Here is a 25,263-nt window from a genome sequence, read left to right as displayed (position 1 = left end):
GTACCACCACCTCAGAAGGTTCTACAGTGGATGCCACCTTCTCTGGAGGCCTCAGGAGCAGACTCGTGGACAGGAGAGGTCTTAGGAGGACAGTGTACAGGTCACACGCTCAAAATGGTGTCCGCCATTACAGAAAGCACTGAGGTCAGGGGAATAGTCTCTGTGACTGCAATGACATGGCGAAGCTCAGGTACATTTTCTTACTATGTTGCATACCAGAAGCCATTGATACTCTTTAAAAGTAGTTTTTTTAAGTTCATGGAATTTTTTTTTTTTTTTTTTTACATAAGACAAATATTTGCTCAGCAGAAATGACTGGAAATTATATAGCAATAGGATAGGATATAGAATTTACATGCACTTCCATAGATATTTAACATAATCTGAGTGTATTATTATACTATGTAATATATGATGTATTCATTTAATATTGATAGCTAATGATGCAAGGAGAGATCCAGGCAGGTGAAGTCTTTTTTTATTTTTATTTTATTAAACAAAATCTCATAAATCATAAGTTATAACAATTACAGATGATAAAAATGAAATATTGAAATCAGGATTTTAGGGATTTTACTAAATTAATACAAAATCCAAACTGAATATATTCTGCTAAAACTCTAAGAGACTAATCTGAAATCTAAGTATAATAATCCTCAGAGGTCAAAAGACAAAGGCCTTTGGAGCATGATGTGACGAGAGTGAGAGAAAAGAAGAAGCTTTTTTTAAAAGCCAGTTGGACCTATATATACACAAGATGTCAGATGTCTACCGTCTACAGAACAAATATTTTCCATCACTTGAATTAGATTGAAGTCAATTCTGGGTCACATTAACATGACAGGGAAATGCAACAGATAAGATCAGATACATCTTTAGATACAGCAGATCTTAGCAGCGTAGCAGCAAAGTGATATTTAAGGATTGCTATCTAGGTGTAAAACCACAGCCTCTTCTTTATCTATTGCGTCAAATGCTCCAAAGGCCTTTGTCTTTTGACTTCTGAAGATTGTTATACTTAGATTTTACACTGCTCTCTTAGAGTCTTAGCAGAATATATAAAAGAATCATAAAGAATAACTCATATTGAATATGCTGTATACATGAATATGAAAAATAAGATAAATAAAACAACATTGGAAATTTGCATACACCACATTTGTACTGCAAAAGCATGAAAGAAAGGGTAACACTTTATTTTAATGATCCTGTTGAACATTCTGTTGACAATAAGTAACATTGCACCTTCATATCTAACTCTCAATAGAGTATTTATACATTTCTAACCCTAACCCTACCAGCCTATACTAGTAACTCTACCAACACTCTGTTGAGAGCTAGTAGATATGTAGGTGCAACGTTACTTACAGTCAACAGAATGTGTTAAAGTGTAACCAAGAAAAGAGTGTGTGCAGGGGCGTAGCCATCTTTTCAGAAGTGAGCGGGACAGAATATATATGTGTATATATATATATGAGGGCCGGGACTCGATTAAAAAAATTAATCTAATTAATTAGAGGCTTTGTAATTAATTAATCGAAATTAATCGCATTTTAATCGCAGATAAATATTTGACCTGAGAACAGTGAGAAGTATTTTTTTTTCACATGGATTTATAGTATACCATTGAATAATGACTGAATACATAAGCTTAAGCAACAAAATATTGTTTATTTTTGTTCAACCAAGTCTAGCAGATCAGAGCAATTTTTGCCATGAAGTGTAGCAATAGCATATTTAGAAACAATTTAGAAATAGTACATTTCAGAAATTCAGGAAGCTTATAGGTGCTGGAACCTTCTGTAAAGTGTTTTTTTTTTTATTATTATTAAAACACAATACTGTCAATTACATTCAGAACATTGGAAACACTGACTATTAGAAAACATCTCTCTGTTGCTTCAGAGGCCATAACATACTAAGTCCAACTCTAAATAACCTTGGCCAAAACAATAAAGAGTTCAACATAAACTGTTGCATCAACAAAATAATACATAGTTCAACATAAAGTGTAAAGTCCACGCTAGCTGCTATATGTTTTGCGTTGAGGTGATCCTTGAGACTCGATGTGCTGCAGTGATATGCGAACGCTAGTTGGTGCTTCAGTATTATAGGTCCGCCGAAACTCATCCAGTGAGAAAATGCGGGAATTTTTTTTTTTTGTGTAATTAATTAATCTTAGTTAACGTGTTATTTTTTGTGTAATTAATTAATCTCAATTAACGCGTTAAAGTCCCGGCCCTAAATATATATATATATATTTATTTATTAGGAGTGTAACGATACGCGTGTTCGTATTGAACCGTTCGGTATGAGGCTTTCGGTTCGGTACGCGGTACGCATTATGTACTGAACGGTTCGTTGAACTAATTAATTATATTTGAAAAAAAAAAACAAAAAAAGTGAAATATAATGATATACGTTCAACAAGGTAGCCCAATAACCCAAACGACGTAACAGGCAACGCCCCTGACACCCCCGAAGAAGAAAAAAACACCAACTTGTATGTTTATGTTAGGCTTCTCAGTCAGGTGCTCGCTCACTCAGTACGCGCTGAGTGAGCGAGCAGTTCATGCCCGGTACGCGGTGGCCAATGCGTTTAACAGACCAGAAATAGAAGATCCTCCAATAACCAACAGGTCTCAAACACCAGCGGGAATGCTTGAAACATGTCAACTCATTTACGCCGACATCACTTTAGTGTGTCAGTATATCTGGGAAAAGATGAAAAAAAGGAGAAACATACACGCAACAAACTATCCCCGCAGCATTTAGACCGACATTTCCTGTTAAATGCATTAGACATTTTGCAACAAGCCTTCAGCTCGTGCTGAGTGAGCGAGCGCCTTAGGGGCCATTCACATATCGTGCCTAGAAACGCATGGAAAATGCTAGGTGCATCTTTCTCCTCCTTTCCAAAGCGCTCGGGCAGAAGCGCCCCTGAGGCGTCTGCCTTTGCTAAGCAACAATGACGTGCTCTCTCCATGAAGACGCGGAAATTTCAGCAAAGGATAAATGGATTTGCAGCTCAAAAAAATCGCTTGCAGTAGCTCTGCTACAAAATTTATTTCAAAATTGCAATCCATATACAACTATGATCAGCTGTTCCTTCATCTTGGCTGAGCTTTTAACGTTGTTACAGGAAAGGATGAAGCTGATTGGTTAGTTCTTGTCACATGACCCGCAGTGCGCTTGCGGCATTCTGAAAAGTTGAGATGTTTTTACATTTTGCTGTATCTAGAACGTACCGAACCGAACCGTGACATCAGTGTATCGTATCGAACCGAACCGTGAATTTTGTGAACCGTTACACCCCTAATATATATATATATATATATATATATATATATATATTGTCACGGGAGGAGCACTGTATACTGTATACGTCGGCCGTGTATACGGGTGCGGTTCCCATCCGGATCGCGGGATCGGCAGCTCACGTCTTGGTGGCACGGGAGTCCCTCAACGCACCCTTCCTGGACCCACGAGGACACCAGTGTGCATGCACGGGGAAGAGACCGGTCTCCTGAGGAGAGGCGCGTTGGGCTTTTAGACAGCGGCGGTAATGAGGCTCCACTTCCTTCAGGTGTGCCCCATCACACGCCGCCAGCCCTGATTCGTCCAGCGCCCCTCCTCTCACACACCCACTCCAGTCGGGAGCCTGGTGAAGGGCGGCGATTTAGGACGGGGTGCCGGTGATAATCAGGGAGGAGGCAGCTGACTCGTCACAATATATATATACACATTACAACAGAACTTTGTAGAATTTCTGTAATCTATAGCCTACCAGTCAACAGTTTTTGAACAGTAAGATTTTCAATGTTTTTAAAGAAGTCTCTTCTGCTCACCAAGCCTGCATTTATTTGATCCAAAGTACAGCAAAAGTTTTAAAAGTTTTTACTATTTAAAATAACTATTTTCTATTTTAAAATATTTTAAAATGTAATTTATTCCTGTGATCAAAGGTGAATGTTCAGGATCATTACTCCAGGCTTGTGTCACACCCTTAAGAAATTAAACCATTCTAATATGCTGATTTGCTGATTATCAATATTTAAAACATGAGTACATTTTTTTTCCCAGCATTCTTTGATGAATAGAAGGATCCAAAGATCAGCATTCATGTGAAATAAAAAGCCTTTGCAACATTATACAGTATATCATTCAAAAATATATCTTTTTTTGGAAAATAAATTATAGATAATAATACTTTTATTTAGCAAGCTTTAAAATCTTAATAAATAACATTTTGAAATATATTCAAATAGAAAACAGATATTTTAAATAGTCTACTAAAAATATTTCTGTTACTGTTTTGCTGTACTTTGGATCAAATAAATGCAGGATTGGTGAACAGAAGAGACTTGTGGTAGTGGATACTATAGGCAACTTTAATTATTCTCTAATTTCTAGCTTTTAATTTGCTTAGAAATCTATAATTGCTTGACAATAACAAATAATATATATATATTTTTAATAAACTACAAACACTTATTTATCACATAATAAGGCAGTATAGTTTCTATACTGTAATAAATCTATGTCAATTAGCACTTGTTTTGTTGATATACTGTATTTATCACTTGCTGGAGATGACTTAAAAACCATATATTGTCGCAATCCTATATTAATGTCCTCGTGTTTCCAAAAGTTTCAGTTCTTGTGTCAAAACAACTGTTTTCATACAGCGATAGCTGGACGCTGTTGCCCATATTAGGAGTTTCCTGATATGACTTTTCTGCGCGAGAGCGCGCTCCGGCTTCGAGAATAAATGAAACACACACTGCACGAGTGTTTAGCGCTTCTGGGTCCGAATAAAATATCAGGTCATGTGCAGACTATCCTGTCTCTTTGAGTTTAGATCTATATTTATTCACACCAGCTTTTGAAAAAATATATGCAGACACATCTGACTGAAAAAGTGCGGGGGACGAATTTCCATGATATTAAAAGTGGGGGGGGTCGTGTCCCCCACGTAATCTATGCCCCTGAGTGGGTGCATGTACTAATCAGGCGGCAAGGAAGTCGACCGGAATTTGAAGTTGGCGGCGTGCCGCCATTTTGTAGCAGAACTTCACTTGCGTTAGCATCCCATTGACCTCCCATTCATTTTCGAATAACTTTACATCTGAGGCGTTTAAAGACTCCATTTGTCCATTATTTATTTCTAAAGATACACGACAATGTATAAAGGGCTCCATTACCTTCTATGTTACATTATGGCCCTGTAGAAATAGTTTTTGTAAAAATAGGCTAACGATTGCATCATAATCACTCGACTCATTGTCGCACAGTAGATAAATTGCCTTACACACAGGAGGAGAAGCTCGCAGGCAATTAACTTAATATGGTGTACTGGCTTTACATTTTAAAATACTATACAAAATAATTAATCAGAATACTTACTCCTGCTCACTCATGCCAAAGTCTCTGAAAGATTAACGATGGCAGTTTGCACGCACAGCTACTAGAAGATTTACATCTGGCAGACAGGTTGCTGACATCATCAAGCTTCGTTTGAGTCTGCGCGTCAGAAACGGAAGTGCTAAAAATTACTAAAAATGGGCTTCACTTGTCTCAATTGAGTTCCAATGGGGTATCTGTGTCCATTTCTTTTACTGTCTATGGTACTAATGTGAAAAAGTACACCATAGGACATCATCATGATTATGGTTAGTATTTGTATTATTTGATTCATTGTTGGATATAAACCTGCAACAATCATAGACGATCATAAAGATGGTCAAAATAATATAACATTTGCACCTCCAATTTTACACTAGTTTCCAGAGTTTGTCGTATTGGAAATAACATCTTAATTTCTTTCAGGTTTGTGGTCCAACCATACCTAAGAACTGTGATGTAACCACTTACAACGGCATGTGCTTTAAAATCAGTTCAGGCAATGTTGTAAGCAAATCTGTGCCAAGGACTCTGAGAGGTATTTGTATGGGGTTGTGACAAATCAATATTCATACTGTATATGACATGATTATCACTGCCGAGGAGCTTCAGATTGAAGGAAACATGATGCAGTTTTTTTTCTCCAACCTCAGAATGCCCAACATCCAAAATTGATATTGCTTTTTTAATGGATGGATCTGGAAGTGTACATGATGTGGATTTTAATAAGATGAAGGTTTTTGTTATAGAAATGATCAAAAGTTTTATAGACCATGATACACAGGTAGGACTATCAATGAATTTATTATATTCTAGATTATATATGATTCTATCACAAATTTTCCCATGAGGAACTAAGTCTATCTATCTGTCTTACAGTTTGCCATAGCACAGTTTTCTACATATTGTCAAATTCATTACAAGTTTCAACAAGTAAAAAATGCCAAAGCATGGGAAGATGCAGTGACTCAGATACGTCAACTGAAGGAATGGACTTATACTGCAACAGCTATAGAAAAACTTGTGTAAAACATGTTTCCTGATTTTTTTTCATAAATTTTTTATTTAAACACAATATACTTTATTTAAAAAAAGATACTTAAAAAGAAAAACTAAGACCATGAAGAATATTAACATATATTATACAGTTATACAACTTTTACCATTGCATTATTATTCTGTAATATTCTCCATCAACAGGAAAGAGCTATTTGTTAGTCAGGGAGGTGCAAGACCATCAGCCAGCAAAATTCTGGTTGTTATCACAGATGGTGAATCAACTGATGATTTCTTGAGAGAAGCCATTAAAAAAGCACAAGAAAAAGATATAACACGATATGCTATTGGGGTAAGATAGATATGCTGCCCTCTCTTATGTGTTTGTCTTGGAAAAAGTGTGAAGTTTTTTTTTTTTTTTTTTTTTTTTTTTTTGATTGCTGTGTAAATTAAATGTATGTAAAATGGAAAATCTGTCACCATTTAACCACACCCTATGTCATTACAAACCTGAATGACTCCCTTTCTTCTAAAGGTTTTTTATTTATTTCCATAAGATAAAAGTCACTGGAAACCAGTGTTGTGTCGGACCCACCTGACCTTCATTTTTTGACAAAAACAAATTCAACATTCTTCAAAATATCTTATTTTGTGTTCAGTAGGGGGGGAAATCATACATATTTTGAATGACATGAGGTTGAATAAATGATGCCAGAAGTTATAAACATTATATTTATGAAGCGTTATCCCTACTTTTCTTAGGTTGGCAATGCTTTTAATAATGACAAAGCAGCAACGGAGCTGGCAATTATTGCATCTTTACCCACCAATAAGCATGTTTTCAAAGTAACTGACTTTGACGCGCTGGAAAGTATTCGTGAGCAACTCAAAGAGAATATTATTGCCATTGAAGGTATGTTTGTCGAAGAAAAAAAAAAAAGACTGACAGAAAGTTTACATTTTACAGTTGTCAGCTGTTATGTGAATTAATGTACCATGTGTATTGGGTTGTTTATAATAATAATAATAATAATAATAATAATAAATCAATTAATTAACTGTGTTGTTGCTTCCTTTATTGGCTAGGAACCCAGACCACTGGTGATTCATCTCGGATGGAGTTTGCACAGGACGGGTTTAGTGCAGCATTAACATCAAATGTAATTATATTACATCACCAAACTTAAAAAAGCATTACATGAAAATAAAAATATGGAATACATAGAGTGGGTATAGAAATTATTTACATTGTGTTGCTTTGCAGGCTGAAATTAAGACAGAAACAGTTTTTGTTTTAACCATCAGTATTTACTGGAAAAGGAATAGAACCAACATGGCAATAAAAAAAAAAAAAAAAAAAAAAACAACCACGAATTGATCCTCTTTTCTTATTTATTAATTTTTTGGACATGTAGGTGTTATATCTTTCATTTGATTGTTATAAGTTGCACTGAGTAAATACTGCTGGAAAAAAACAAAAACTGTGTCTTAATTTGATTATTTTCTAATTTTTAAGAATTATGCAGAAATAATAATAATTAAATAAGTTTAAATAATTAAATAAAAACAAATTTAAAAAAAAAATGAAATGCTATGGGATTTACATGTTTTATTTACTAAATACAATTTTCATTTTCTAGTAAATTATTTGAAATAAATACAAACAAACCCAAGTTACATATTCTTACCTTTATAATATGAAAAGTCCATTCTGGAAAACTTGGATCAGTAATGTGAGGATGTCCCAGTACCAGTATGTAAAAAAAGTCACATGAAGCATTCATCCAGTTAATGATACTGACACCACAAATATGCAAATAAGAACACTAACCCGGGGTTGAGAAATGTAGGTTAAAGGGTGAATTGTCATATGATTAATTGGGAATGCCGGTTAAAGAATGAGTAGTGTGAAAGTGTGAAGCAGGATAACCAGGATCCTGTTTAGAATGACCAAGGGTTAATATTTCAAGTGTTAAAACCATAAACGGAACATGTATGGTTGTAACACAAGCAGCATATCATTTCTCTAATATCCTGCACTCAGACAGATATAATGATGACTGCAGTGGGAGCTTTCCAGTGGAAGGGTGGATATCAGCTGTACAAACAAAATGATCAGTCAAATGTCTTTCAAGCTGGAAGTGAGCATGACAGTTATTTAGGTAAGATCTTTTCTTTGACTGTTTATATCAAAATCGAATCAGTCAAATGCAGCAGAATATTTTAAAGTCTATTTTATTTGCAGGTTATTCCTTAACAATAGCGACAGTGTTTGGAACAAAGTATGCAGTCATGGGAGCACCAAGACACAAGCACAAGGGACAAGTAACTGTTTCAAGAATTGATAATATTCCAAGGACTTTAAAAGAACTGGATCCTCCTAAGGTTATAAAACTCATATTTGTGTAAAATATTGGCACGTGGCAGAAACAAGTTAAAGTAAGCTCAAAATAGACTGCATGTTAAGCTATACAGCTTACCTTTCTCTTTTCTCAGCCTCAGATTGGCTCATATTTTGGAGCTGAGGTTTGTGTGGTGGATTTGAACAGGTTCTCGAGAACAGTCCTCCTGTTGGTATCGGCACCAACATACATGGAGCCTGACCGGGAGGGCAAAGTGTTTGTTTACACCTTCAGTCGCCGGGTAAGCGATGGGGATTAAATGTTTTAGAACATTTTGAAAATCAGTTCTGCTTTAAGTTTAGATATTTGATGTGCTTGCTTGTTAACTTCTCTCTCTGCTCTATCTTCACAGTCGTACTTTGTTTTTTCGGGTTTGGAGCTGGTGGGAACGACAGATCAGAGGGGTCGGTTTGGCTCTTCTCTGGCCAGTCCAGCAGATCTGAATGGTGATGGTTACATGGATGTGCTAATCGGAGCTCCTTTAGAGGAGGACGGACAAGGCAGCATCTACATCTTCAATGGTGGAGAATATCAAATAAATCCCACATATTCACAGGTGCAATGGGTGGGAAAAGAGTTAATTATAAAAAAGACAAATTAACACTGTTTTGGTACTTTGCACAAGTAGGATTGAAACACATTCTGTTTTTCGTTGTTGTGAGAACTATTGGATATTTAAACGTTTAATGTTCAAAATAAAAATGTTAAAATTAAGAATTTTCCCTAATTGTTTTACACTGATTACAGATTTGACTAAAATTCATCATGCACAACCATTATTCAACCCTGTTAAAACTATTCAAACAAATAATTTTCTTTAATGTGCTGGAAATAATTTTAACATTAATAACAGAGCAACAATCCAAGTATTTATTGTCAAAACACTCCAACAAAAATATCTGTCTTAACTGTAAATGTTTTTCTGTTATACCTCCATGCTGAAATCCTCTGTGTCTCATTCTCCCGGTTTCCTTCACTGTATGTGATGACAGAGGATTGCTGGGTCATCTGTGAGACCAGGTTTGCGGTTCTTTGGGATTTCGTTGAGTCAGTCCTCTCTAGACCAGAGTACAGACAGCCTTCCTGATATTGCTGTTGGGGCCATGGGAGCAGTTCTGCTACTCAGGTGTGTTTTTGTTTAATACAGAACTCTACATATACAAATCTGCAGATTCAGTCATCAACATACATATGTGTTATATGTGAATCATTCAGGTCCAGACCAGTCATGCAACTGAAAACCAAAGTAACTTACAACCCATCCAAAATACCAACCGGTGAAACAGTGCAGCCACTGAAAAACACCATGAAAGTGTGCTTCACCATGAGTCCATACAGACACAGCGTAAAAGGTTTATCCAAAATTAGAAATATTCTTTGATGTTGTAAAGATGTGCAGATATTTTCTCCTGTGCAAGTTTAAACAGCAGGGACAACTATAAATGTATTGTCTCTGTGGTGTACTGAAATGTTTATATGATAATCCCTACTCAGCAGCATTTATTCAACCAATGATGTGAATTTGGGGGCATTTCTATCGGTTGGACCACCAAATGGCATTAAGCAACTGGAAACCTGTCTGAAAAAGAAAAATGACTTTTGTTGATGTAACTAGTGGCATTAGCTTTAAACACAAGTTTTATTCATTCTGAGATATTTCATCAGAGTCAGAGACAGATATGACAAAAAATGTGTGGTCCGTATTATTTATTTATTTATTTGGAAAGAAATTAATAAATATTAAATTACATAATAAAATGCACTTTTAATAATTTCTTTAGTTGTTATAATAAGACAGAATATTACTGTTTTTACTGTAATTAGTGCAAACATAGTACTATAATAAATATGTTGAAAATATTAAGTCTGATTTAAACAGTACTACAGTTTTTAAAATTGAAAACATTTTAAAATTTGAAAACACAAAATGTAAAACAAATTAAATTTCCTGCATGTATCACTTAAATCACACACACGCACACACACACACACACACACACACACACACACACACACACACATATATATATATATATATATATATATATATATATATATATATAGTTTTATGTTTTATGTTTATGTTTATTATCTAGGCTTAACAGCAAATATTAATTACACCATAATTCTGGATGCCAAGCGACAGAAATATCGAGCATATTTCTCACCCAAAAACCGCATCTCCAATGATTTGATGAACATTAGACTAAATGAAGAAACTTGCAAAAGTCATTCTTTCTTCATAGACGTAAGTCTGAAACATTTTTTCATACTTTTAAATATCAAAGTCTGTTATTCTGGCTGTATGAAATAATGTTTATGAATGGGAATAATTAAGTGCTGTACTTTATAATAAGATGCATCAATGTGCCAACACAAAGTGAAAATCATGATTTTATGCTACATTAATATCTTATATGTATCCCATCAGGCTTTCTCAGAAGATGCTCTGAACCCATTGTCCAATCAATTAACATTCACTTTTGAGGGTCTACCATCTGCCAAACTGCAAAACATAACGCCAATACTGCTGCCGGGGATAAAGACCACCACAGACCACAATGTAAAAGGAGGCACATCAAGTTCAATTGCAATGTCACGTATCTTTCATATGTAATGTTAAAGGGAATAGCTCATCGCTATTTAATGTCACCTGTAAGACTTTCTTTCTTTCTTTTAGTAGATAAGTAGATATTTTGAAAAATGTCTGTGCTTGCCCTTACAATGAAACTCAGTGGGGTTGAGTGTTTTTTTTTTTTTTTTTGGACCTTATTGACTTTTATTGGATGAGCTAAAACATTCTTCAAAATAGTTTATTTTTATAAAAAAAAAAAAAGAAAAAAAGAAAGAAATATACAGAAAATCATTTGAAATGAAACAATAGTAATGATGAAAGAATTCTGAGTTTTGAGGGAACTATCCAACTCAAAACACATGATATTTTCAGTTTTCTATATTTCAGCATTAAAGACCCACAACATCACATTTTCGCACAAGTCCTGAAAGAAGACAAAGAAAACCCATTCAAACAAATGAGACTATATATATATATATATATATTCACTTAAAGTATTATTAGGAACACCTGTTAAATTTCTCATTAATCCAATTATCTAAACAACCAATCACATGATAGTTGCTTCAATGCATTTAGGGGTGTGGTCCTGGTCAAGACAATCTCCTGAACTCCAAACTGAATGTCAGAATGGGAAAGAAAGGTGATTTAAGCAGTTTTGAGCGTGGTATGGTTGTTGGTGCCAGACGGGCCGGTCTGAGTATTTCACAATCTGCTCAGTTACTGGGATTTTCACGCACAACCATTTCTAGGGTTTACAAAGAATGGTGTGAAAAGGGAAAAACATCCAGTATGTGGCAGTCCTGTGGGCGAAAATGCCTTGTTGATGCTAGAGGTCAGAGGAGAATGGGCCGACTGATTCAAGCTGATAGAAGAGCAACTTTGACAGAAAATTTTGAAGCCACAACATGCACAGCCTTGAGGCGGATAGGCTACAACAGCAGAAGACCCCACCGGGTACCACTCATCTCCATTACAAATAGGAAAGAGAGGCTACAATTTGCACGAGCTCACCAAAATTGGACAGTAGAAGACTGGAAAAATGTTGCCTGGTCTGATGAGTCTCGATGTCTGTTGAGGCATTCAGATGGAGCCTGACCGGGAGGGTCTGTTGAGGCATTCAGAGTCAAAATTTGGTGTAAACAGAATGAGAACATGGATCCATCATGCCTTGTTACCACTGTGCTGGCAGGTGGTGGTGGTGTAATGGTGTGGGGGATGTTTTCTTGGCACACTTTAGGCCCCTTAGTGCCAATTGGGCATCGTTTAAATGCTATCCTATCAATATTGGCCAACATTTCTAAAGAATGCTTCAGCACCTTGTTGAATCAATGTCATGTAGAATTAAGGCAGTTCTGAAGGCGAAAGGGGGTCAAACACAGTATTAGTATGGTGTTCCTAATAATCCTTTAGGTGAGTGTATATAATAGGAGGCGAGGCCAATGAAATGTCTGACCTCTTGGACTGATGTGGGAGTGGGCAAAGCTTTGACCTTGTTGACTTCATTGAGGTCAGTGGCCACACCATGCTCAGACACAATATGACCTAGATAGACAATTTGGCGGCAGAACAGGCAGCATTTGGCTGGTTTCAGTTTGAGATTCGCATGTTTAAGACTCCGGAACACTTGGCTCAGTCACTGCAGCATCTCGGGCACATCCTTGGCCAGCACGAGGATGTCGTCCAGGTAGACAAGGCAGGTCTCCCACTGCAAAAGGCGGCTGTGCGGCGGGCTCTTGGTGTTAGCTCAACTTGCCAGTAACCTGAAGCAAGATCCAAAGTGCTGAACCATTTGGCGGTGGCGAGAGTGTCCAGCGTATCTTGGATGCAGGGAAGCGGGAACTCGTCAGTGATGGTGTGGTTGTTGAGCGCCTTGTAGTCTATACAAAGGCGATAAGTCCCATCCTTTTTACGCACCATAACGATCGGTGAGGCCTAACTGCTGTGGCTGCGTGTGGCGATGCCGCTCTGGAGGCCCTCACTGATCTGCCGTTCTGCGATTCACTGCTTTTCCCCAGCCATTCGACGAGGAGGCTGCTTCACCGGAGGTCCTGGTCGAGTTATGATGTCATGCTGCACAAGACTGCTCCAGCCCAGATCACCAGGTCCCCTGTAAAATACACTTTCATAGGCACACAACAGGTTAGATAGTTCAAGTTTTTCATTGTCATTAAAGTCAGTGGAACTCTGGGCGTAGAGCTCCTGGAGGTGCTCTGGAACTGCAGGGGGGCTGGCTTGAAAGTCTGCCACTGTGGAGACATTGGATGAGGGCAGAGCTTCAGCGGGCTGGAGGAGTCCTGCAATGGCACCTTCTTTAATAGTCACAGCCTTGTTGCCAGGGTTAAAGGGGCGTAATGGAACAATATTGGTGGGCTGTGCGTTGACTAGGGCTCTGGCAATGAGTACTTTGTACTTTTCAACAAAGCCTTTTGTGGGGCTAAGCATCATGTCTCACTGAGCTTCCCTGCAAAAATGCACGTTGCCCTTGACTAGGTACTCTTGTCCCGCTTCAACCACGACAGTTCTGGCTACTCTTACAGTGTGTGAGTTTTGAACAGTTTCTGGGTGAAAGTAGGTGCACTTCTTCTCCAAACAGCATTATGCGGTGCTTACCGAAACCAAGTGGGCCTCAGCTTGGGCAGTGGCGGTTCTACATTGAAATACACCCTGGGCGAGACCCCTTTCGAGCACCCCCCCCCCCCCCACACACACACACAAAAAAAAAATGGCAAACAAAGTTAAGCACAAACAGCAATATTTTATTATAACAACTGTTTTCATATGATGTGAGATCATTGCATGCATGTTTCCAATTTGCCATTCCTGCACTTGTTAAATTGAACAATTTGCAGCAGAAACAAAAGAGGCTGTTGTTCTTAATTGAATAAATCAGCCAACTTCTTGCCATCTTTTCACCACTTACTAATGTCTTCTGAAAATATTAGTGGTGGCAACTTCTCCCATTACTCTCATTCCTACGGAAAACAAAGCCAGGTGGCACTTTACTTGGTCCTCTGCGAACCAGCTCAGTCCGAATCCTGTCAGTCAGATGTGAGGGCCAGTGGGGCTCAGTGGGGGTATATTGGCATATTACTCAAAACACATAGCAGTGAAAAAACACAGTCCTACTCATAAATTATCAGAAATATTAAAATTACATTAAATTGCAGTTGTCCCCCCCCCACACACACACACACACATACACACACAGACGATATGCACACCTGAAAGCTCATGCTGGGTAGAAGTAGAGGCAAAGAGGTCTTCATCCTCAATATCAGATATTTGTGGAGACATATTTGTAGCGGAGGAGGTGGTTGGCTCATCCTGACCAGTGGCAGAGGATGCTCCAAAATATTTTAGAAGTGCCCCTGAAATTGCAATTGAACTGCATTTGAAATTAAAAGAGCATAGGATAATGTTTTATAAAGCTAAAACAGCCTGGGGTCCAATTGACTCAAAACATAATAGAAGGGTTACATAAACATGCTCTTACACACTAAATGTCTGTCATTACACGCTATATCCTCCTAGACCCAGAAAAAAAAAAAAAAACATTTATTTATTTCATTTTTTCCCCCATGTCATCACATTGTTTAGAGCATAGAAACAAATAGTAAAAAAAAATACATTGAAAAATTACATTTTATTCACGTTATGCTATGGTCACTGGGACTCAGTTGTTTAAAAAAATAAAATGACTTTAAATTATATGTATAGGCAAAAACAAAAACTTTTTGGGTTTCAGGATATTTTTCAACCAAAATTTGTATATCAATCTAACTTTCATGGAGGTGCCATTAGGTTACTGCCTCAAATTATACGCATGACACACTTTTAGTTATGACTTGTAAAACTATACTTAGGAAACAATACTTAGCATACTGTGTAGCAAATAAAATGCCGTTGGTTACTTACAGGGCCTAATGTTAAACCAACTGATGGAAATGATAACTGAACTTTTAACAGTTTTATTGCAAAGCACAATATTATAAATTAGACCTCGTGATTGAGTTGAAACCAAAGTATTGTTGTATAAGCATATCAAGCATCATAGCAAAAAGGCTAACAAAGAGTTATACTCACCACCAATTAACATTAGCCCTTCATTCATGAAATGGATACTGTAATCATACAGAGACAATAGTTGCATACCTTTATCTTTTGCTCGTTTCTCCTCTTCTTCTTTTCTTTTTTTTCGAAATTGGGCACCTGGCTTTGACCTTTTCTTCTCCATCTCTGTTTATTTGGCACTCGACAATCAACAGATTTCCCATTCCCCCAACTGTCACTCAGGACCAGAAGTCAAGAATAAAACAATTCACCTTGATGACCGCATAATTGTCTTGTATTACCTAGTTTCATTTGCAGGAACTGTATTATAACATTATGAATGAAATGTGCGTTATTTGGAAGAAAGTCGAGGTGTGTGACTGACTTTAGCCTATTAATTATATTACTAGTGTGGATCCCCCGTCCCCGTCCACCCCCGCCCTGTCCGTTCCATTTGTGAGAGACCCAGAGGTGAAATGTCGCACGCGCCTCTCGCCCCACTCCCTTACACTTCTCTCACAACACAGAGAGGCAGAGCTTCAGTGGATATTTTCAGCAAGCAGGGGCGCCGGCAGCTGCAGGGAGCGCCAATTTGCCAATTCCACACACAGTGAAATGATATAAATGACGAAAAACCACTTCGCGACACAGAGGATTTTTTGTTTATCTGCTCGTGCTGCCGCCCCCAATGTGTCACGAAAAAATGACGCCCCGGGCGGCTGCCCGGTTCGCCCGTGCCTAAAACCGCTACTGAGCTTGGGTTAGGAAAGGATGGCAAGCAGCACCTCATTGCCCTCTATATCCGCTACAAGGAAGTCCACTTCAACTTGACAGTTGTTGAAACTGACCGGTATCTTGGCCTCACCGAGCACTGGCACGTCTCCTGGTCCCATCCCGAGCAAAGTCTCTACGGTGGATGACTGAAGCGGTGGTCTCACGTCTTGGTGAATGGCGTTGTATTGGTGAAGGGGCAGCACGCTCCTCCGCGCTACGCTGTCCAGGACTGCACATATATCCAGCTCAGATATGTGCATGTGAATGTTCATTTCACGATTCTGGCTTTTAAGGTGGAACACAGTTTCTTTGGCAGTTTTTTTGCAAGGAAAGTCTTTGTATTTCTTTGAGGGGACGAGCACTGGCTCTGTTTGTGACCCCAACCATTACAGTTATAGCAGCGAATGTCACCCCTTTTAAAGTTCTTGTGCTGATTTATTGTTTTAGAGGATGTGTGTGGGACAAAGTGATTGGGTGATGGGCTAACTGCAGAGGTAGTGGGAGTCATAGTCAGTTTTTTGTGTCTTTCTCTGACAACAGCGGCCCGGGGCCTGTGTTAAGTGAGGTTGCGGGCCCCTGGCTGCATGATGCTGGTGACATAGGAAGCAGCTCTCTTGGTAGTGTCATGACAGTGAGCTATCTTGTAAGCTTTAGCTAGTGTAGCTGGACGTCTCTCTAACAGTCTTTGAACTAGCTCTGCATCACCCAGGCTGTTTGTGAAAACTTCAACAGCTATAGCGTCTTGCTCAGTCTCTGACCAATCACCATAAGCTATAGCTACTTTTCCATAAATGTCATCTCTGAACACATGAAGCGCCTCACCAGATTTATGCACTCTTTGCCTCAGCTCAACTGCTACAGCCGCTGCATGATCTGAAGAAGGGCCATAAGCAGTCTTGAGTTCCTCCAGCAGGCGGCGGTAGTCCCAATTGGATGAACAAGGGTTTCTGTGGACGATGGCGCCTGCAGCTCCGGTGAGGCAGAATTTCAGCTGAATGGCCATTGTTTTGACTGACCAGTGATTTGCCTCTGCGCAGCTCTCAAACCTGTGCAGAAACTCTCTCCATGGTGTGCTGCCATCGTACTGGCCGGGACGTAGAGTGGGGCTCTCTCTTTGGGGTTATAGCCCTCATCGCTGTCCGACAGAGGAGGCTGATGGGATGCAGAGCGGCTCTTACTTGTTGGAGATGAGGGACAGGGTTGGCGCAATGGGAAATATCCATGTTTTACAGTCATGTCTCCGCCTTGTGTTCATATGCTTTCACAGTACCTTGACTGCTGTCCTCTTCATTGGTTAGCAACATGAATGGGTTTGAATAGATGGTTTCCCATCGGTAAACATCGGAGGGATAGCGAGCGGCCGCCATGTTGTATTAGCTTAGCCGTGCCGCTATTACACTGGTATTAGAGTTACTTGGCTTTACTTTTTATTGCCCTTTTATTTTCAATGCTCACCAGTCTTTTAACAGCGTGAAAGTCCCTTTGAAAGACTTTGATAGATCCATGTTCTATAAATAAAACAGGGCAGGCAATGACACCTGGTAAACACCTCTAAACAGATGGACTCTAAGTGCACCTTCAAATTAACAGCTAATGCTAGAGATTCACATAATTTTACACCACACACATTTGTGTGTGTACTGGATAATTTTTCTCAATAAATAAATGAAAAATAAAATATTTTTTGTCTCATTTGTTTGATTCGGTCTTCTTCGAAAATCTGAATTTTTGGGTTATGTTTATGCATAAACAGAAAACTTTAAAGGGTTCAAAAACGTTTAAGCAGCACTGTATGTCTAAACATATTAACTAAATTTCTAGTGTAATATTTGATCTAGTTTTTTTTTAAGATTTAGGAATGTTTTAATATCTTCATTCTACAGCTGGACTTTGAGATAAGCTGTGGACATGATGACATTTGTGTGGATGACCTCAGGATGGATTTCAGTTTCTCTGGGTGAGCAAATTTTTAAGTTTAGTTATTCTGTATTATATTAAAGAATGACACAAATAAATTTGTAGATAATAACATTACTTGTTCTTTACTTGTACAAAATGCAAAGGCAATATTCCAGGGTAAGAATCAACGTAACAGTGTGCTCTACAGTATACACTAACAACAGCAGACAATGAACTGTCAGAACCGAAGGTCTTAAGTACACAGGGAAGCACACTCTGTACAATACAGTTGTTCTCTAATTAGTAACAATGAATACCCATGACAACTGTTGGCTGGAAACAGGAAACAAAGGATAAAAGAAAACTAAGGTTTTGCAAGCATGTCCATACTTTATTGCAAAACACAAGACTTTTGCAAGCAATGTCAAATTATGGAATAGGGGTGTCACAATAATAGATTTTTCATATCACAGTAATTGTTGCCATAATATTTCACAATATCAATATATCGTGATATCTATAGAAACTTTTGGTGGGGAAAGATATCAAATTATTTTTTACTTTGTTTTTTTGAGTTTTTCTTTTTCACCCAACGAACATCAGGATACTGATAAATGCAGGGCACAAGACTCTGGCTTTCTCCTTCTTTGAAGCTTCTTTGAAATAACAAGAGATAAAATATTGTCAAGTTCAGCAGTATGATGAATACGTTAATGGTAACACTTTACAATAAGATGTAATTTGTTAACATTTATGTACTAACATGAATGGACAATACATTTATTACACAATTTATTAATCTTTGTTAATGTTAACAAAAATAGTTATTCATTGTTCATGTTAGTTCATAGTGCATTAATGTTTACAAACAAAACTTATAATGCATTAGTAAATGCTGAAATTAACATTAACCAAGATGAATAAATGCTGTGGAAATATTGTTCATTTTTATTTATGATATTTATATATGTTAACTAATGTAGTTAACTAATTTTACCTAATGATCCTTATTGAAGAATGACCACAGATGAGGCGCATGACACATTTTACAGAGTTTAATGTAGCAAAGTGGTCATGCAATTTTTAAAGATAGTTTTAATCATGTAACTGTTAATTGATTTGAACAAAGAAATAAAGTGTTACTTCGCACAGGCAAATACAAAAATAAGACGAGTTAATTAAACACAATACTTATTCACATAATCACCCTTTTCTTATTTACACAGAAAAACGCTGTTAACAGGTTAATATAATGTTTCCCATTCTATGACTAGTAAAATGATGCACACTGCTCTCCTCAGAGTATCTGCAAGTGCTGCGTGTTCTTCTTGTTTGACAGTGTCAGCGTTAAGGCACAATACTGCCACCTGGGACCTTAACCAGATACTGGTGCTGGAGTATTGACGTGGTGTTATCACAAGAGAACTTTTCATATTAAATATTGTGGTTATCTCTAATATGTATATCGTCACACACTAAATTAACACAATATCGATAATTGTTGCTTTGAATATCATGGTTATCGTCAATACTGGTTTATCACTACACCCCATAATGAAATTATGGTTTCAATCCAAGTGATTTTTTTTTTCTCTTTTGTTTCTGTGATCCAGATCTACAATAGAAGTTGGAATCATGCAGGAGATCAATGTGACAGTGTTTGTAGAAAACAGAGGAGAAAACTCATACAACACATTCTTCACCTTCAGCTACCCCTTTGGACTTTCCTACAGGAGAATCATATCTAAACAGGTAAAACTTATATCATTTTAATAAAAACACTGACATAGTGATATCATTATCACATTGCATGGCTGATTCTTAGGGTTAGGTTCTTTTTTTATCAGCAACCAATGAGCTTGCTGCTTAACCTTCAAATATTTGCTTGCTGTAGCAGTCACAGTGCACTCACCTCCACCTTCCCTAGCTCCACCTGTATAGATCTGCTATGGTATGATTCATTCATGCTATGAATGGGGGTAATTCTATATATGTTATATGTGCAGCATCAGTATTTCTTACATGGCAATACCAAACACATTACCATTGTCATGCACATTACCATGCCAATCCCTCTGAGAGTTGTCATGATAGAAATATAACAATAACTAATTTAACGTCCACTAAACACCATTTCACAATAACGTTATGTTTAATAACTGTGCACTGTAGTCTGCTGATCTTTAAAGCTGGGTGGATTCCGATTGGCTGTCAATGTTTGTATCATTCATCAGCTGAAAAAAAAAAAAAAAACTAATAAGAAATTGATTTTAACCACATTTTTCCTCTGTGTCTTTTCCGTTATAGTTTTGGTGTGGACTTATTGTCTCTATTGTCACAGAGTTATAATAGTTATAATTCTTGGTTTGAACATCATTGTTACTGAATGATTGTTTATGCATCATTTTCTGTTTGAGCAGGGCAGAGTGGAGTGTGTATCTCTTGACAGTGAGAAAAATGGTTCATTTGGAGAGACCACCTGCCACATCAGCAAACCCATCCTTAAAGGAAACTCTCAGGTGAGGTCACTTTTAAAATGCTCATGTGCATTTTTCTTTTTTTTTCTCATTTTCTCTACATCCACATCTAGGTTGTGTTTCATATTACATACAGCATCAGTAAAGAAAACACCTTCGATCAAAACGTGAGGTTTACTGCTAGAATCAACAGGTATTACACATAAACATCACCTTCATCTGCATTGTTCAACTGTGAGCTGTTGAATAGCTGTTCGCATATGAGAAACTGATAAGTGGAAATACTACTACTAAACGAATCCCTCTATCGCTTACAGTGGGAATGACCAACACTCTCAAACCAGTGAACTTTTCAAAGAGAAAAGCATTGATGTAAAATATGCCATCTATATTGCCTTAATAAGGTTAGTGCTCTGTTCCTCTATAGCAGATGTTAGCACCCCGAGCGTTTGACCAGTAGTGTGTGTGTGTGTAAAATATGAATAATATATATATATATATATATATATATATATATATATATATATATATATATATATATATATATATATATAATTAAATAATAAAATATAATAAAAAATTAAATAATTGTCACATTTTCCCTTTTAAATAAGGCATGAAAATTCAACCCTCCACATCAATTTTACTGCACAGAATTCTGATGCTAATAAACCAGTCAAACAGATACTAAAGGTACTGAAATTAAATGCACACACTTCCATGAACATAAAATGGAATTAAAAAGGATTTTCTCGTCCACAACTAGAGTTCAATGGCTTTTCATGACTTAAAAAATGGTCTCTTTCAGGTTGAAAATGACTTTAGAGAACTAGGTTTCCAAGTTTTCATCAGAGTGCCAGTGATGTTGGGAAACAAATCTATCTGGGCTAATAATGACATACAGGTAAGCGTGAATGTGTGAGAAAAAGCCCATATTGATTCACATTCATTAAAATAAAAACAACCAGACACTAGTGCATGTGCTTTTAGATTCCAGGCTGTGTTAAACAGAAGGATGAGCAGCCTGCCGTAACTGATTTTGTTGAAGTAATTAAAAAGGATTTTGTGGTGGTGAGTGAATCAGTTTTAATTCCTTGATCTAACATACAGTAAAAAAGTCCATAAAATACAATATTTTATCTGCTCTGCGTTTTGACCCTATTGCTCAGTCTCTCTGGATTTGTGTGTGTGTGTGTGTGTGTGTGTGTGTGTTTCAGAACTGCTCTGTGGCGCTGTGTGCCAAGTTCAGATGTGATTGCACTCTTTTAAAGAATGAACGGAAATTTTATAATATTACTGGCAATGTGAGCTCTGGATGGATTGAGCAGGTTTATGACATTTAAAGCAAATTCATATCACAAAAATGACCATATACTCATGTTTTACATATGTTAATGTCATGATCTGTCTCTCTTAGACTGGACTCAGAGCTGCTGTTTTTCAGCTGGTTAGTTCAGCATCTATTGATTATGACAAGAAAATATATGTTTTCTTTTCCTCCGATTCTCAACAAACTGCATCGTCCGCTCAGGTACTTTTTGTTTTCTTTCTTTCTAGCAAATTAGCTAAGAAAAAAACAACAACCTAGAAACCTAATAATATATGATTATAATATGCACTGTAAATTTTCATATGATACATCTTAGATTTTCCAATCCATGTTTGCCTTTGCAATCACTATGTAAACCATTATGATATATTTATATGGGAAGGTGGATTGACAGGGTAATTTTGTATTAATTTTGTATAATGTACATTATGTGTGTGTGTAGATTGATACTCAAGTGGAGGTGTATGATGAGGTGAATCTGACTAAAGAGATCGCTGGAGGTGCAATAGGAGGACTGCTGCTACTGGCTCTCATCACAGGGGCCCTCTATAAGGTGTGTATACTGAATGTTCAGTTTCAAACCTTTTATTTTCAGCAGTCTACACACCTTGAGTTTTTATTTCTGTGTTGTAATGCATGTTCTTCTTCTTTTTTCAGGCTGGCTTCTTCAAAAGCCACTACAAGCAGCTGCTAGAGAATGCAGAACAAAGCCCTGAATAGGGGCCAACCACAACATAAGTTAAAAAATTAACCAACCCCTTTATATCAACAAAAATAGTGGTGTATTAAAAATTCAACTGTGGCTTTACATGCAAGTGAAACTACTTTCCAGGACCAACTTTATTAAAGAGATTTATTATATGCATATGTATAGAAATATTATTGATATTCTGCTTGTATGATAATCATCAGCTTTCCATTTACAAATTCTGTATTAACTTTAGTAAATAAAAAGGACTGCTGCACATTTAAAACTACTGATGCTTTAAATAGAAGAGAAACAATCTCATCATGCTTTTCATGTGACACATAGCAATTTTTTATTTATTTGAAAGATTCCCAAGTGTGTTTACTATAACATGAAATAACTTGAGTTTCAAATGTGTGTAAGTAAATGCATTTTACACCTTTAATAGATCATGTTTGTTGATCTGTAACTATATATATATTTAAATGTCATGTATTCCAGATAATTTTGAGCAGCCATTACTCCAGTCTTCATTCATTCAGAGATCATTCTCATATGAAGATTTGAAACATTTCTTATTGTATTATTTCTTATAAATGCAATTATTGTCACATTTGATACATTCCTTTTGTATGAAAGTATTTACCCAAAATGTATCTTTACATATAAAATAAAGCAAGTACTGCTAAAAGCAACATCAAATATGATAGCAAAGTATTTTGTGGAGGAGCTGTTGCAGAAGATATCATTTTAAATTCTATTGATGAGGAAGTAGGAGGAGGAAGACCAGGACAGCTGTAACTGTAGTCAGGATCAGCTCCAGTGGAGGTAAACTGCACAAAACCTAGACGATCGCTACACACCAAGGAACTGATCCATTCCTCATAGTGTGACACTCTGGTGTACACACCAGGAAGTTCAGGTCGAGCACAGCCAGTCCCAAAGCTAACGATACCAGACTGAACCCATACAGAGCTTTGCATGCTCACCATCGGACCTCCAATATCCCCCTGAAAATACACATCAGTACATACATTGTAGAAAGTAAAATAGACCATTCAAAGATTCAGTCAATATTATGTCTCAGTAATACTTTTATTTAGTATAGATATAATAAATAAATTAAAAATGACAGTGAAGTCATTAATAATTTTAGAAATGCTGTTTTTATAAATAAAAAAATATATTTAAAAAAAAAAAAAAAAATATATATATATATATATATATATATATATATATATATATATATATATATATATATATATATATATATATATACCACACTGGACCACAAAACCAGTCTTAAGTCACTGGTGTATAATTTCTAGCAATAGCCAAAAAAAACATTGTATGGGTAAAAATGATAGATTTTTCTTTTATGCCAAACATCATAAGGATATTAAGTAAAGATCATGTTTCATGGAGATATTTTGTCAATTTCCCGCCGTAAACATATAAATTATTATTATGTCTTGCTAAGAATTGATTTGAACAACTTCAAAGGCAATTTTCTCAGTATTTTGATTTTTTTTTTTTTTTTTTTTTTGCATCCTCAGATTCCGTATTTTCAAATTGTATCTCGGCCAAATATTGTACTATCCTAATAAACCATATATCAATGGAAAGCTTAGGTTTTGTGGTCCAGGGTCACATATCACCTTTTTGTTCACTATAAAATGTACCAAACACTGGTTACTAATACAGTGTTTAAAAATCTCTGATAACCTTTTTAAAGATAGGACATGAACCTTAGAAGGTTAACCATGTATTTGCCATTTGAAGCGCTTACTGTTTACTTGTTAGACACAAGTTTGGGAAATAAGTATTCTGAACAGAGGGTTTCTGTACCTGACATGAGTCCTTGCCTCCTTCCAGAAGACCAGCACAGATCATGTTGTCTGTTATATTTCCAACTCCATAGAGACAGTTGCACTGTCTGTTACCAATTACAGAAACATCCACTTCCTGAAGAACATTAGGGGACGGAAGGGGCACTGTATAGAAAACATGATATTATTTACTCTGCATAGTCATCCAGTATCCTGTTCCACCTAGAAATATGTCATGTTACAGATGAAATACCATTCATAATCCCATTTTTATGCTGACTTTATTATAACTAAGAGGTGACAGAAATGAATTCTCACCTCCTTGGCCAATGTTTCCCCATCCAGTGATCCAGCTGTCTGTGCCACTGTTGAACACACTGTTATGAGCTGCTAGACACACAGGTCTGATGTAGTCAGTGAACGGGACCGGTGATCTCAATTTGAGAAGAGCGATATCGTTCTCATTTGTAAAATTGTTGTAACTGGGATGTTTGATGATTAATCTCACATATCTGAACACTTCATTGGGGTTGATGCCTCCCTGGATCTGTCGCCCCAAAAACACAGAGAAATAAGAGGTGGGATACCTGAGAAAATTAAACAATAGACAGAGAGAAAGTTAAAGTAAAAAACAGTTTCTTTTAAGCCTGACAAATAAAATAATAGTCAGAAATGTATTTTAAATGGAACAATTAAATAATATATATGCATTTCTACAAGTGTGTAATGCAATGTTAGAACTTGGTGAAAAAATACGCGATTTGGTGCAGATGCTGATATTTATATGGCCAAAATGTTTAGATGAAATTCTGAGACCTCAGTTATATCTTTATAACA

At 36.8% G+C, this 25,263-nt stretch overlaps 1 protein-coding gene across 2 annotated transcripts in view; it reads left to right on the top strand.

Moving 5' to 3' along the window:
• The window catches only part of LOC127969167 (integrin alpha-X), a 43,256-nt gene extending 19,968 nt beyond the window's left edge, over positions 1-23,288 (top strand). For both annotated transcript variants that reach the window (XM_052570940.1, XM_052570939.1), the window contains 26 exons: positions 5,830-5,941; positions 6,057-6,187; positions 6,283-6,428; positions 6,604-6,751; positions 7,162-7,312; positions 7,486-7,559; positions 8,444-8,561; positions 8,645-8,784; positions 8,896-9,042; positions 9,154-9,357; positions 9,794-9,927; positions 10,017-10,153; positions 10,898-11,049; positions 11,233-11,364; positions 18,087-18,160; positions 19,716-19,854; positions 20,523-20,621; positions 20,693-20,772; positions 20,897-20,983; positions 21,194-21,272; positions 21,388-21,483; positions 21,570-21,650; positions 21,797-21,907; positions 21,997-22,110; positions 22,352-22,462; positions 22,567-23,288. In XM_052570940.1, the coding sequence (XP_052426900.1) occupies positions 5,830-5,941; positions 6,057-6,187; positions 6,283-6,428; positions 6,604-6,751; positions 7,162-7,312; positions 7,486-7,559; positions 8,444-8,561; positions 8,645-8,784; positions 8,896-9,042; positions 9,154-9,357; positions 9,794-9,927; positions 10,017-10,153; positions 10,898-11,049; positions 11,233-11,364; positions 18,087-18,160; positions 19,716-19,854; positions 20,523-20,621; positions 20,693-20,772; positions 20,897-20,983; positions 21,194-21,272; positions 21,388-21,483; positions 21,570-21,650; positions 21,797-21,907; positions 21,997-22,110; positions 22,352-22,462; positions 22,567-22,629 (3,060 nt within the window). In that variant the 3' untranslated portion in view covers positions 22,630-23,288. The remainder of the gene's footprint in view (positions 1-5,829; positions 5,942-6,056; positions 6,188-6,282; positions 6,429-6,603; positions 6,752-7,161; positions 7,313-7,485; positions 7,560-8,443; positions 8,562-8,644; positions 8,785-8,895; positions 9,043-9,153; positions 9,358-9,793; positions 9,928-10,016; positions 10,154-10,897; positions 11,050-11,232; positions 11,365-18,086; positions 18,161-19,715; positions 19,855-20,522; positions 20,622-20,692; positions 20,773-20,896; positions 20,984-21,193; positions 21,273-21,387; positions 21,484-21,569; positions 21,651-21,796; positions 21,908-21,996; positions 22,111-22,351; positions 22,463-22,566) is intronic.
• Positions 23,289-25,263: the final 1,975 nt, after the last annotated feature.

The sequence above is a fragment of the Carassius gibelio genome, chromosome B12, assembly GCF_023724105.1.
Source record: "Carassius gibelio isolate Cgi1373 ecotype wild population from Czech Republic chromosome B12, carGib1.2-hapl.c, whole genome shotgun sequence".
NCBI lineage: Eukaryota > Metazoa > Chordata > Actinopteri > Cypriniformes > Cyprinidae > Carassius > Carassius gibelio.
This window is presented reverse-complemented; position numbering and strand designations above follow the sequence as displayed.